Genomic DNA, 13,234 nt, shown 5'->3' with positions numbered 1-13,234 from the left:
TAATTGCACAGACACTAAAAACACAGAGTGGGAGAACTTAGTCATTAAAGTTATCTCCATTCACTAGTCCTAACTGTGTCCTCGGGCAATACTTAGAAAATACTGGGTGGCTCTGCCTCTTACAAGGCAGAAGCTCAAGAGGTGAAAAAGACTCAACTTTGAGACAGGTGACCCAAGATTTGAGAGGCTTTCCAGTAGGCCCGTGCACCTCTCTGCCCTTACCTGCTGCCAGCAACACAGAGTTCATAAACTGAGTCACAGTCTTCTGAAACCGCTTCTTGATCTCAGCCAGGGCTCTGTTTGTCTTTGACACCTTTTCATCCATGAGGCTGATCCTGCGAACTGGCTGGAGGGAGGCAAATGGGGTTGGGGGCAGTGGTCACCTGCCCTCGGGGAGCTGTCTGCCTGCTCAGCACGACTGACTCTGCTCTGAAGGTTAGGTGACTGTTCCTTCTGCCTAGAAGACATCTCTGCCTCTCTCGACCCAGTCCTTTCAGCGCTCAGGGCCAGACCTGACTCCACTCTCCCACTGTAGAGGGCTCCTTTGATGCTACTGTGTAGTATGGCCCTTTGCCTTGACTCCCAGTGTGTTATATGACTGCAAGGTAAGTTAGCACTTAAGTAACTGGGTACATTTGTTCTGTCCCCCCTAAACTGCAAGCTTTGGGAGAGGTAAGGGCAGTGTCTTGGTGTCCTCTGATTTCATGCAGAAGGTGCTCAGTAAATACTATTGCTTTATGAATGACTGGATGGACATAGGCTCCTGACAAGTAGTGCAATAGCATTTCTAGAGTCCTTCCACCTGGCCAGCTACCAGAATACTGGCTGTGGACAATCCCTAGCTGAAAAGCCAAGCTATCCAAGGTTACAGAGACCAGCAGGTCCTCCACATCACAAAGGGCCAGGCTCTCACCTGGACCTGGGGTTACTCCGAAGGGTCATTTGGCTTCAGAACTTCCAGTGGTATCCCCGATACCTCTGCATCAGCTTCCCTGAAGTTCAACCTCTCTCTGTCCCAGTCCTCAAAGCAGTCATTTCCACTAAGCTTCTGTGTGCTAGTCTCATTTTCTGAAGAAGCCGCTCTGAAGAGCCAAAGGCCTCCACGGTACTGGAGAACTGTGCTCAGAATCCAGCGTTCACTGTGATCCGTCTTTCCCCCGGAAGCATTCCCTTGGTTCTTTGGCCAGTGGCATTTGCTTTCTACTAACTGCCCACATCTACCCGTTCCCATCATGTCTGCCTGGGGTCTTGTTCATTTTTCACTTCCTTTCATCCCTAAACGTGGCTGACTCCTGAAGAGTAAGTAGGCTCTATGCTTTTTCTATTGCTCACTTAACAGAGTAAAAGAATGAAAGTTTTCTTCTGTGGACTTTAAGCCTCAGACGGAGTTAGTAGGAAGAGGAATAGACAGATAATCAGGACAAGGACTAAGCTGGTAAGACCTCCATAAAGGATGGCCATGGTGACTAGCAAAGCCCGAGTCATCCTGAGTAGTCCCAGCCGCTACTTCTGGGCTAATTTTATTCATTTATTTGTAATTTATATCCACACTGGTTCCAAAAAGGATCCAAGGCAGCACTCTGAGCTAATAAAGCATTTAAGTCGAAGCATTGCCTCGCTTCCAAAGTGCTGCCTTGATAGAAATATTTAGTGAGGAGCCAGGCCTCAGGGCTATAAAAGCTGGAGCTGCCATTCTGCCTGTCGCTATGATAGGTGGCTCTCTCTGGGATGGGTGTCTGGGGAAACCATTTAAACAAGCTTCCCAGTGACAGAGATGCTATCCTCCCCAGTCCAGGCCTTTCTAGGTAGCCATGTATTTTTACAGAACCAGAGCCAAGCAAGCTAAACTTGTGGTTGAAAAGACTAAGAATCCCAGGATAGAGCTAAAGTTGGGTTGGCCATTACACATCGATATATAGATAGCGAAACTTAAGCTATACCAGGAAAGTGCCTGGACCAAGGCCCTGTGTGGTCTCTTCCGAACCTGGGCTCTTTGCCAGACTCAATGCTCTGAAAGTTTTCTTTGTCCTTGAAACTGCCAGTTCCAAGGATCTAAGATGAGCAGTTATCTGAGCTGGGAGTTCACGCAAAAATAACTTGAAATGCTGAACCTTGTACTTCAGGACAAAGCTTGAAAATCCCATGGCTCACAGGAAATGGTTACATTTATTCATTTGTTTCTGTTCATCCGGTTATAAGTATACATTACAGAAGACACCGTGACTTTTTAAATAGAAGCAATTACAGACAGAATGCTCTTTTGGCAAGTCAGCCTTCTCTGTTACTAGTGTGTCATCTATAATGCAACATGTTTTCTGAGGCTATTTTAATGCAGCAGACTGTTTATCTCTGTGTTGAATGTCCCCAAGATAGTCATGTTCCTTGAGTTATTGTGTCATTTTAAATAACTTGTCATCCTTCTACTTCCTGTCAGGCGGTGCCTTTGGGAGCCCCTTGATGGAGACCTATACTCAACATTTAGCACAGTAGAGTAGAAATACAATGTGAGCTAGTTTAATGCTTGGCAGCCATATTCAAAACATCCTAAAGGTATAGTTAAGTCTAATAATATATTTATTTTCTCGAGTATATTTACAATGATCATTTAACACGCAATAAAAATTGGCAATTACTGAGAAATTTTACATTCTCTTCCCATTAAGTCTTTGAAACACAGGATGTGTTTTCACTGAGATTTCAAATAAATTTGGACTCCTTGCAGTTTAAAGGTTTGACAGTCTTGCATGACTGGTGCTGTGTCTGCCAAATTGGACAGCCCAGCTCCGCTCTAGCTCTGGCCCACTACAGTTGCACTGAAGTAAGGTGAAACGCCACTTGAATCACTTAGTGTTCCCAGGCTGAGCGTGCGTGTGAGCACACGGACTGGAGAGTCAGTGCACTCAGCTCCTCTGGAGGAGCTTTAAGTCGCTTATGTCATGGTTCTCAGAAAGCACTGGGATTATCAGACATAGTGTGCATTTAACAATGACCGTCAAATGGACGTGAGAGAGGCATCAACATGCAAGCCTCCTCCTTATGGCTCGATCACCTAGTCTACCTGCTTGCCAACTGTGCTTCCTTCCTCTCTTACTTTCTTTCCCATGTGCTGGTCAAATTCTCTACTCTGTACTGTACCTAAGCCCACTGTAGTTAGAATTCTTGCCACTGGTGTAGTCTGAGCTCACAGGCACCTGAGAGTCCTTGGTGTTCCTATGAGAGTTTTGAGCTTTGGTAAACACCTTCTTTCCTTGCATCTCAGAAGTTCCCTATGCCTCCGTTATGTGGCATGAACCAGGCTGGACTCATAACTGGTGTGTGCTCTTTTTTTTTTTTTGTTTTTTTTTTGTTTTTCGAGACAGGGTTTCTCTGTATAGCCCTGGCTGTCCTGAAACTTACTTTGTAGACCAGGCTGGCCTCGAACTCAGAAATCCGCCTACCTCTGCCTCCCAAGTGCTGGGATTAAAGGTTTGTGCCACCACTGCCTGGCTTGGTGTGTGCTCTTTCTTTCATCCCTCCCATTAGACTGAAAGCTCCAGACTGGAAAGAGGCTTCATTTCTGCATCTCCAGTGGCTATTGTAATACACTGCAAGTGCTAATAAAGGTTTGCTAAACTCTTTAATAAATTAATGAGAGAGAGATGGTGCTGGAGAAAATGCAATGGGTAAAGCAGCCACGATGCTGTTCTTTGGGGATATCAGGAATCTTCTTCCTATACTGTGGGTCTACAATGAATGGGGCCTGCCCCATGTCTCTGTGTAACTGAAAGGGAGTCAGCTGTCTCTGAGGGCCTGAGAGCCTATGGCATGCAATGGTAATGTCCCATAGCTTAAGAACACCTTGGTTGGGGCCTTAGAATTGGTCATTCCAGCCAGGATGCCACTGAAGGGGAAAACATTACTATTTGTGATTCCTGCAGGGGGACAAGTGTAAACAGGCCTGCACTGGGCTAGCTGCCTCAACTCCTAGGAGCCAATCCCAGCCATGATTTCAACAAGTGAATTACAGTGATCTGCCGCATTCACACCAGCTTAGTTAGCTCAGCCTTACTTCCATGCCAAGGGCTGTCTTTTTGACACCTCGAGGTTTCATCTGATTCATCCACTCTGTCTTTTCTATGATGTTGTTTTGGCTGGACCACAGTTGGACCAATGGATGGAAAGATTGGACTTAAAAAGGTTCTGTTGTATTTTTATCCTCTCAATAAATAATGGGAAAATGCAGCCATCTCCCTGCTTATGGGGTCTGTATTCTCACAGATGTGAACATCTCCACAGATACCCCAACCTGCTCAAGTCCCTTGCGTACATGGCATGGGATTCACCCTTTCCCACACCCATGCCACCTCTAGATTTCCTGGTATTCTAGTACAGTGAGGGCCCTGCACCAGTCGTTATTGCATTGCGTGCTCTTCAGGGAGTAAGACACAAGCAGACTGTGTGTGTTCAGTTCAGACACAGCATCTTTCTCTGAGAAATTTCCATTCAGAGTTGCTTAAGCATGGAGATATGGAGAAACCCTGCATACACCGTAGGAGGAGAAGCCCTGGCGTGGCAATCTCTGCTGAGACACCCTGAGCCAGGGCTAGATGCCCCACATGCTCTGCCCTACTCAAGCCACTTTGCCTTACCCGTTTGTCATGCAGCACGTTATGGGGACAGCTTTTGGGTGACACACTGATTGTTACCGTCTCATTCATGGAGGTGAAGGTGACGGTGATGGAGTCCTGCCCCAAGACTGTGAGCTTCATTTGTTCATTCACCTGCAGATAAAGAAGTCAGCACTTGTGGATCTCTGTTTCTTCCAAGCCCAAGGCACAAAGCCCTTTCAGCTTGGAGCTGAGATGTGTAAGCTTTCTAGATCTTGTGCTAAAGTCTGTGATCTCTTGGAGATTTACTGAGAACATCAGCAATGCCTCCCTTCCCTTCTCTTCCAACTCACTCTTGGAAACAGCTGCGAAGCAGCACGGGTGAGCCAGACAGCGAGTCCCCTGCACACCGCACTGGGACACCATCCTGGGTCCTGGCTCACACAGTTGCAACTGCTCAGGCACCAGCTGACATGAATCTTGTTCTGCTCGTAAGCTCTTCAGTCTCCCTGAATCTCGGAGTCCTCAGCATGAAATAGGTATGGAGCGACTGTTTAGTTCAAATGATTTTGGGTTGTTTTGTTTTGTTTTGTTTTTCAAGACATGGTTTCCTCTATGTAGTCCTGGCTATCCTAGAACTTGCTCTGTAGACCAGGATGGCCTCAAACTCACAGAGATCCATCTGCCTCAGCCTCCAGAGTGCTAGGATTAAAGGTGTATGCTGTCACCACCACCTGGCTAAGTGACATTTTTAATGGCAGGAGAGTCTATGTCACAAATGCTCCTGCCTCTCATGAGAGGATAGTTCAGAGCACGGAGAATAGGGCCGCCCATTTACTTCTGGACAATTTGCCAGTTCTGAGCAATATTTATGCAATGCCCCAGAGCATGCAACCCTCCACCACTGTGTTCCTCCCAGTCTTCAGGGCTCTGAATATAACATCTCTTTACCTGCAGATATTCCCCTAGGCTGCTCTGAATCAAGAGAGCTCTCTACTCTGCTTCTTCTTTCATTAGTCCAGGTGTTGGCCCATAGTCAGGGCCTCACTGCCTCATGCACTCAATCATCTGGACCTGCCCGATCAGCACCCCAAAGACAATAAATAAATAAACCACTATGTGCCAAGTCTCTGGATAGCTTCAGATTTGCTGATCACTGGCTGTCCTGGAACTCACTCTGTAGACCAGACTGCTGGCCTTGAACTCAGAAATCTGCCTGCCTTTGCCTCCCAAGTGCTGGGATTAAAGGTGTGCGCCACCACTGCCCGGTTGCTGATCACTCTTACGTAAAAGAAACTCCTTGTCCAGAGAAATATGGAACAGAGATGTCATCATGAACTCAAGCCCTGCTGAGGGGCCAGGTTCTAATTCCAGTTTTGAATCTTATCAATTGCGCAGTATATAGGGAACTTGATTACTTTCTCTGAGCCTGGAGATAATAGAGTTACTCTCAGAGAGTGCTGGGCATCCTTCATGGACCAAAATATGCCTACAGCTTACCATGGTACAGCTGCAGCTTATTTATTGTCCTGCTCCCTGGGCATCTGCCCTCTCTTAAAGCCCACAATATAGATGCTCTACAAACTCAGTTAAAGCTCTTCTTCTTAAGAGATTATTTGCTACCCGACGTGTCTGTTCTCTCTCAGGTCAGGAACCAAATTATAGGTCCCAGATATTCCACTGAGTCAAATCAGCACATCTAAAACTATACAGGGCATAGTAATAGATATGTGCAAAATGTTATTAAAAACTTGTTATTTTGTATGTTAACTTAAAAAATTAATTAAATTAATTTAAGATGCTCAGATCTGTTCCTGATCCAAGGGAGTCTTGCAGCATCTTCGTCCTCATCTACAGCTCCGTCCTGGATGCTAGCATCCATTTGTTGGCATGGCTCCTGTTTAAGAAAACCTGCTCGATCTGGCTAGTAACCTCACTAGCCATTCCACTCATCCATTTCCTGATCCTTCCTTGCCTAAAATACAAAAATTAGATTTCATTTATTTATTTATTTATTTATTTATTTATTTATTTATTTATTTGGTTTTTCGAGGCAGGGTTTCTCTGTGTAGCCCTGATTTTATTACTTTTAATTATGTGCGTGTTGGCAGGGGTGGGGGGAGTTGTGTGTGTGTGAGTGCAAGTGTCCATGGGAACAGAGCCTGCAGTTTCAGGCCATGGTGAGCCACCCAGTGTGGGTGCTAGAACCCAAACTCAGGTCCTCTGTACTAGCAGTACAGAGCCTTAGGCGCTAAGCCAGCTCTCTTGCTCTGGTCTCTGCTTCTTGTTAATCCTCCACAGTGAGGCTCGACTGGGCATTCCTGCTCTCAGCTTAAAGGCTAAGCAGCTGCTCCTACTGCAAACAGAGTTGACCCAGCCCCTAACAAGTTGACCCTCCCACTGGTAACTAAAGAGTTTAAGAAGAAAACAAAAACAAATTTCCCCCAAACTACTACTAAGAAGACTTAGGAAAAGATGGGCTCTAGCTTGGAGGCCACAGTTATGGCTAAAGCCACCACCTTGTCGTGAGGGAATCCACACAATAAAACCTGGGCAACAGAATCACAGTAAAGTGTGCAAAGACTTCAGGAGGAGTGAGTCTGAGGAGAGCCTAGAGTTCTGTGTACAAACTGGCCTATATCTCTGGCCAGTCCCTGAACCCTGCAAGAGAAGACAGTCTCAAGACTCAAAATACTACATTTTTAATTTCGCTACTCACAGGTAGCAAAATTAAAAATGTAGTATTTTGAGCTTCTGTCTACTGCTAATGGGAGAAAAGTTCATAGCTCCAGCCTGATCAAGTTCTTTGCCTTTTAGAACAAGAATGTCCAATATCAGTCTCAAAAAAAAAGACATCAGGATTCTGAGATTCCACAGCATAGCAGCGGCAGTCTGTCACCCAAAGTTCTATGGAAGAAGAGGGACTAGGAAATGGTGAGCCACTCTCAAGGCAACAGAGTGTTGTTGACTGAAGCTGACTGTGTTTGGCACAACCAGGACACAGAGATCTTCACATGTTAGACTTTGAGACAGCTGACGTGATTATATTCAATGATGAAAGGAAAAATAAACTTGTCATGAAAGTATTTAAGTTAAAACTGGTTAAAGATAGCATGCAAGGGCTGGAGAGATGGCTCAGCAGTTAAGAGCTCTTCAGGAGGTCCTGAGTTCAATTCCCAGCCACCACATGGTGGCTCACAACCATCTGTAATGAGATTTGATGCCCTCTTCAGGTGTGTCTGAAGACAGTGACAGTGTACTCATATATACAAAATAAGTAAGTCTTAGAAAAACAAAAAAGACAGCATGCAAACTGTCCAGAGCCTGATGCCTGATAATCCTGCCTTATGTCATCTACTCATTGTGTTCCCTTCCTTCATGGGAGCACACAGGAACTCTTAAACTGCCACACCAGACCCAACACAAAGCCTTTAGGAGTAATGCTCTTTCATTTTATCTAGAATTTTCCTCCCTCCCCCACCTCTGAAGGGTACATCACTCCATGTTATAAGTCATGGGCCACCTTCTATTCCAGGCTACTTCTGACTGCATAGACCTTTGCTGTGTAGCTCCAGGAAAAGGCACAGAGCTAAATATCTGGGTATGATGATGCACACCTATAATCCTAGCAAGCAGAAGACTGAGCAGAAAGATCATGAGTTCAGTGTCGGCCTGTCTATATTATTGCCACAGATAGGCATTACTGTGCAGCAATTTCCTCCAAATTAAAACACTGTCCTGGAGGGAGGACAGAGGCTCCTAATACTTAGGAAATGAACAAGCGTTCAAGTTCAGGAAAGCCAAAACTTAAGGCTCACAGAGCCCCTGCCTAGAGTATATAAGAGAGAAATGGCTTCTGGGGAGGAAACTCGGGAACCAACTGAGCTGTCGGGAACGACACTAGCACTTGCCAGCTGTTTACAGGCTGTGTAGGAACCTCTCAGGATCCATCTTTTGTGGGCTATCACCCACGCTAGGGATGGCTGTTTGATAATGCAGCTGACTGCTTTTGAGCCCTTCAGGCTGTTTAAGTAACTCTCACTCATACATTGATAAGTCACTTCCAATAAATTCATGTGCCAAGCCAGACTGTGGTAGAAACGTTTCTTTGGTTTGTGGGTTCATGCCCTATCTAGGGTGAGCAGACATTTGTTCACACCTTCTCAGGAAAGTCACACAATGGGCACTATTTTTAAAAAGCTATTAGGTCAGCAAGAAGGCTCAGTGGGCAAAGGTACAGGCTGCCAAGATGGACAACCTGAATTCAAGCCTTGGGACTCAGGTGGTAGCAGAGAACCAATTCCTGCAAATTGTCCCCTGACCTCTGCATGTGTGCTGTGGTATGCCCTCATCTACACATGTACACACACACACACACACACACACACACACACACACATGAAAAGAAATGCATGCTGTACATTTACTAAATATGTTCCTTACTTAGTTAAATTGCTGTCTTGAACTCTGATAGCTGGATAACAACCATGCCCTAAGAGTTATAGAGATACAGAGACAAGTGAATAAAAGCCTTACTTCTAGCACAAGCATGCCAGACTCTCCTTTTGTGCCCCTGCTGGCTAGAGAAGTTCTGCTTACTGAAGGGAGAATGTCCTAACTGCTCCCCACAATGTTTGCTTCTGTAAACAGGCTTAAGTACAGTGAAAGTTGTCCTCCATGGTCATGACATGTAAACCCGCCTGAAAATGGCCATGTAGTACGCAGGAAATTTCAAAACTAACATACAGCCTACAAAAACTGTAAACAAGCAAACACCCACAAGTGAGCCGCTGCATTTGCAGAGCACGAGCTCAGGCTAAGTCAGGATAAAATGAACCTGAGTTTTCCAACTTTTCAAGTATTGCTTGGTTCTTCAGGAGCCAGTTTTCTACAAAGTAAAATAAAAGTAATAAAATGTCTAGTCTAAGAAAGTAAAAAAAAAAAAAAAACATTATTAAAAATAAAGCTGCTAACCACTATAAATGATGCTTCACAAAGTGACAGATTTTTTTTTTTTTACAATAAAATCAAATAAAAATCAAATAGGTTGCCATGAAGGCTCAGTGCAGTCGCCTAACATTGCTACAGGCTGGTGAAAAGCAAGTGACATGCTCTGGACCACTGCTGACTGCCTCATGACCTCTGGACCACTGCTGACTGTCTCACGACCTCTGAACAGGATTGGGTGGTCCCGGGGCAGTGTTGTCTGACAGGCACTTCTTTCAGTGCTGAGCAGCCTGTGGAGGCTACCCCGACCATATTGCCCATGTACCTTGTATTCCAGAGAGAGCAATGTCTCTGTCTTGCTGGCCCAGCTCCATCTGTGGACTATGTAGCCCTTTTGGTCATTTGTGATCCCACCTTCTTCATCCAAAACCAAGACATATGGACAGCTGGGAGATACACAAAACATAGAAAGTACTTATAGGCCCTGAGAGAACCCCTTCATCACTACAGACTACAGATGGGCAGGGCTGGGAGAGTCTTCCCCAGTCTGAAAGAAAGTTTACCTGATATAGACAATCTGAGGAAGGGAAGGGAACCCAGAAAACACCACCACCACCACAAGAATGGAGATCTTAGTGTCCTGGGGTACCCAGTGGAGTGAGTTCCTTCTCACTGTAGAAAATGCAGCACAGACCCACCTCATGAGGCTAGACTTCCCCTGACCCACTCACCAGTTCTTCAGGTTGTAGTAAACACAGCCCAGGCCTTCAGCATTGAACAGAGCCAGGAAGGTATTGGGCATGTCATTAAAGAGGCAGGTGATGGGTTTCCCTCTGCAGCACGTGGGAATCTGAAGTAAGGCAATATTTCCCGAGGGATAGCTGGCAGATACAGTCAAGTTGAACTAACAGAGGATTCTCGAGGTGCAGGTCTCGTGGGTCCCCAGAGAGGCACGCTGAAAGGATTCTTCTCTTGTGTATCGTTCCCTCCCTTCACAGATCCTGTCTGTGCTTTGCATATGTCATGATTAAATAGTCACAGAGCCCAGCCGTGCCCCAGAGCCTTCCTGTATCTACTGAGGTAGTCCTATCTCCATTTCGCATGTCAGTAAGGTTTTCACAGGTCTGAATGGTACCAGGGACGTGGACTTTTTAATGCTAAGACATGAAAATCTCAGGAAAACTAGAGTGAGGAGTTCACCCGAGGGAGAAGTCAGAGGGGTAGAAAACACCTCGTCCCCTGTGACGCCACAATGACTACAGAGCCAGAGCATGGGTCCAGAGCCAGCAGTATTTTCAGCACTGTCAGGCTGTCTCCCCTTTTGACCAGTTTTGTAGGAAAATAACGTCTCTCTGCTCCTTGCCTAGCTCAGAGGCCTCAGGAATCACTGATCCTCAGAAAGGCTGTGTTGGCAGCCTCTTCTCTGTGTAGACCTGCAGAAGCAGTGTTCCAGGTGGGAAGACTAGACTGGCTGGCATTGCAATCCATCTCCCTCAGTTTTTCCCACCAGCCAAATAAAAACAGAAATGGAAGGAAGGGGGGTGGGGGAGGGGTGATCTGCAGGTAGAAAGGACACAAAGGAACCTATCCAAAATTCTAGAGCTTAGGTAGATAGTGAAATGGGCAAAACAAAGTTTTCCCTAAATAAGTACAGCAGTAAATTAAACAAGAAAATACAGAAATCATTTACGGGAAAGCCAATGAGCTGAAATTATCCAGACTGTAAAGAATAAAGGGAAAGAAGAAACCCCAGCCTGACAGCTCATGCCTGGAGTCCCGGAGCCTGGGAGACTGAGACAGGAAAATACCGGAGTTATAGGCTAGCCTGAGCTACATACTTTCAGGTCCACCTGAACAACAATGTAAGATAGTATATATCTAACAACAACAACAACAACAACAATCCAAGGAAGATTAGAAACTCGGGGTCCCAGGAAAGATCATCAGGCACAGCAACATATGCATAACAGGAATTCCAGAAATCCAGGGAAAAGGAGACAGAGAGGAGAATATCTAAAGAAGTACAATACACTGGCTGAAGCTGGATATGTTTGTGAACACCTTTAACCCTAGAATTTGGGAGACAGAGGCAGGCAAATCTCTTAGAGTTCCAGGACAGCCAGAGCTACACAGAGAGACTAGGTTAGAAGAAGAAAAAGAAGAAGGAGGAGGAGGAGGAAGAAGAGGAAGAGGAGGAAGAAGAGGAGGAAGAAAAGGAAGGAGAGGAAGGAGAGGAGGAGGAGAAAGAAAAGAAAAGAAAAAGAAAAGAAAAGAAAATTATTGCCCCCCCCCAAACCATGGAGGATTCACACTTGTTAACTTAAAAACTTACCACAAATCTTTAATAATTAAAGCAATGTGGTCTGGCATAAAGATAGACATCAAAATTAGAACAGTGAATTAAAAATGAGTCTAAAAATAGATCCTTCCATCTATAGTCAATTTATTTTTGCCAAGATTTCCAGGACCATTCAAAGAGGGAAAAGTGGTCTCTTCAACAAGGCACTGTGACAATAGGATACCCATGTGCAGAGGAATGGGCCCTTGGCTCATACAAGATGCAAACGCTGGCTCAGAATACTTCCAGGACCTATAGTAAAAGCTCCATCTATAAAGCTGTTAGAAGGGAAACACAGGGTAAATGCCATGACCTTAGAATTGGCAATAATGTCATGGATGTGAAACCAAAAGCATTAGCAACAAAAATTGGGAAATTTGGACTTGATCAGGGGTAGAGTGTGTTTGGCACACTGAAGCCTTGGGTTCAAGTCTTAGCAACTGCCTCACCAAAGGATAACCAAAGGATGAGCTAGGACTAGAACACACTGCAAAGGCTGTCTGCCAAAAGGAGCAAGGCAAAGCTACTGAGCATCACTGATACCAGGGAATTCCAGCTGATTCCTGTGAAGAACGCTAAACTGAGCACAGCTGGTTCTGAGGGCTGCACCAGGAGGTCGAAATCAGCGATGGCCTGAAACAGGCCACCACAAAGACGAGCTCTTTTTTTTTTATCTGAGCTCTGTGTGCAAAAACAGAGTTGGTGGCTAAAGCCAGCACTCTACAGAAACCAGGTGGTGAAGAAAAGCTCTCCAAACATTTCACTCAGGAGGGCTTCAACAGCTAAGGTGGACCTTAGCCTTTGGACACAGTGATGCAGAACTTCTTTAAGATTGCGTGGTCCAACTCATTCAGCATGTAGCCAAGAGAAGCAAGGAAGGTAGATTGAGGAGGAACGTGTGCAGGGTCACTGTGCTGGCTGCTGTGGACTGTCAGTGACAGTTACGGTCATGCAGGAGACAAGCCACTGGGAGTGTCTGTGGTGAGATTTCCTCCCAGAGAGGTTTCACTGAGGTGGAAAGGCCCATCCTGAATGCAGACAATACCATTCCGTGGGCCAGGGTTCCAGACTGGATAAAAGGGAGGACGCAAGCAGAACACCGGGGCTTGTCGCTAGCTGTTTTCCGGCTGTGGCTCATATGAACAACTACTTCACACATCTGCCACCAGGCCTGACATGCAGTACCTTCATACTGAGAGCCAAAATAAACCCTTCCTTCCCCAAATACCCGGTATGGTGTTTTGTCACACCCCAACAAGACAAGTAACGAATATACATAAGAACTGACCCTGGCCTCTGTGTCTTCCAAGGAGAAAATGGATTAATTGGCAGGATGCCATCACCGTTGGCGTCAAGTTGAGTG

At 45.6% G+C, this 13,234-nt stretch overlaps 1 protein-coding gene across 5 annotated transcripts in view; it reads right to left on the bottom strand.

The window, feature by feature from the left end:
* Positions 1-13,234, bottom strand: part of 4930590J08Rik (RIKEN cDNA 4930590J08 gene) — a 50,986-nt gene that overhangs the window by 18,308 nt on the left and 19,444 nt on the right. For all 5 annotated transcript variants that reach the window (XM_006506332.4, XM_017321667.2, XM_017321666.2 and 2 more), the window contains 4 exons: positions 10,265-10,414; positions 9,859-9,979; positions 4,629-4,760; positions 223-346 (listed from right to left, as the gene is read on the bottom strand). In XM_006506332.4, the coding sequence (XP_006506395.1) occupies positions 223-346; positions 4,629-4,760; positions 9,859-9,979; positions 10,265-10,414 (527 nt within the window). The remainder of the gene's footprint in view (positions 1-222; positions 347-4,628; positions 4,761-9,858; positions 9,980-10,264; positions 10,415-13,234) is intronic.

This window comes from Mus musculus, chromosome 6, assembly GCF_000001635.26.
Source record: "Mus musculus strain C57BL/6J chromosome 6, GRCm38.p6 C57BL/6J".
NCBI lineage: Eukaryota > Metazoa > Chordata > Mammalia > Rodentia > Muridae > Mus > Mus musculus.
Note: the sequence above shows the minus strand (reverse complement) of the source record. Positions and strands in the feature narration are given on the sequence as shown.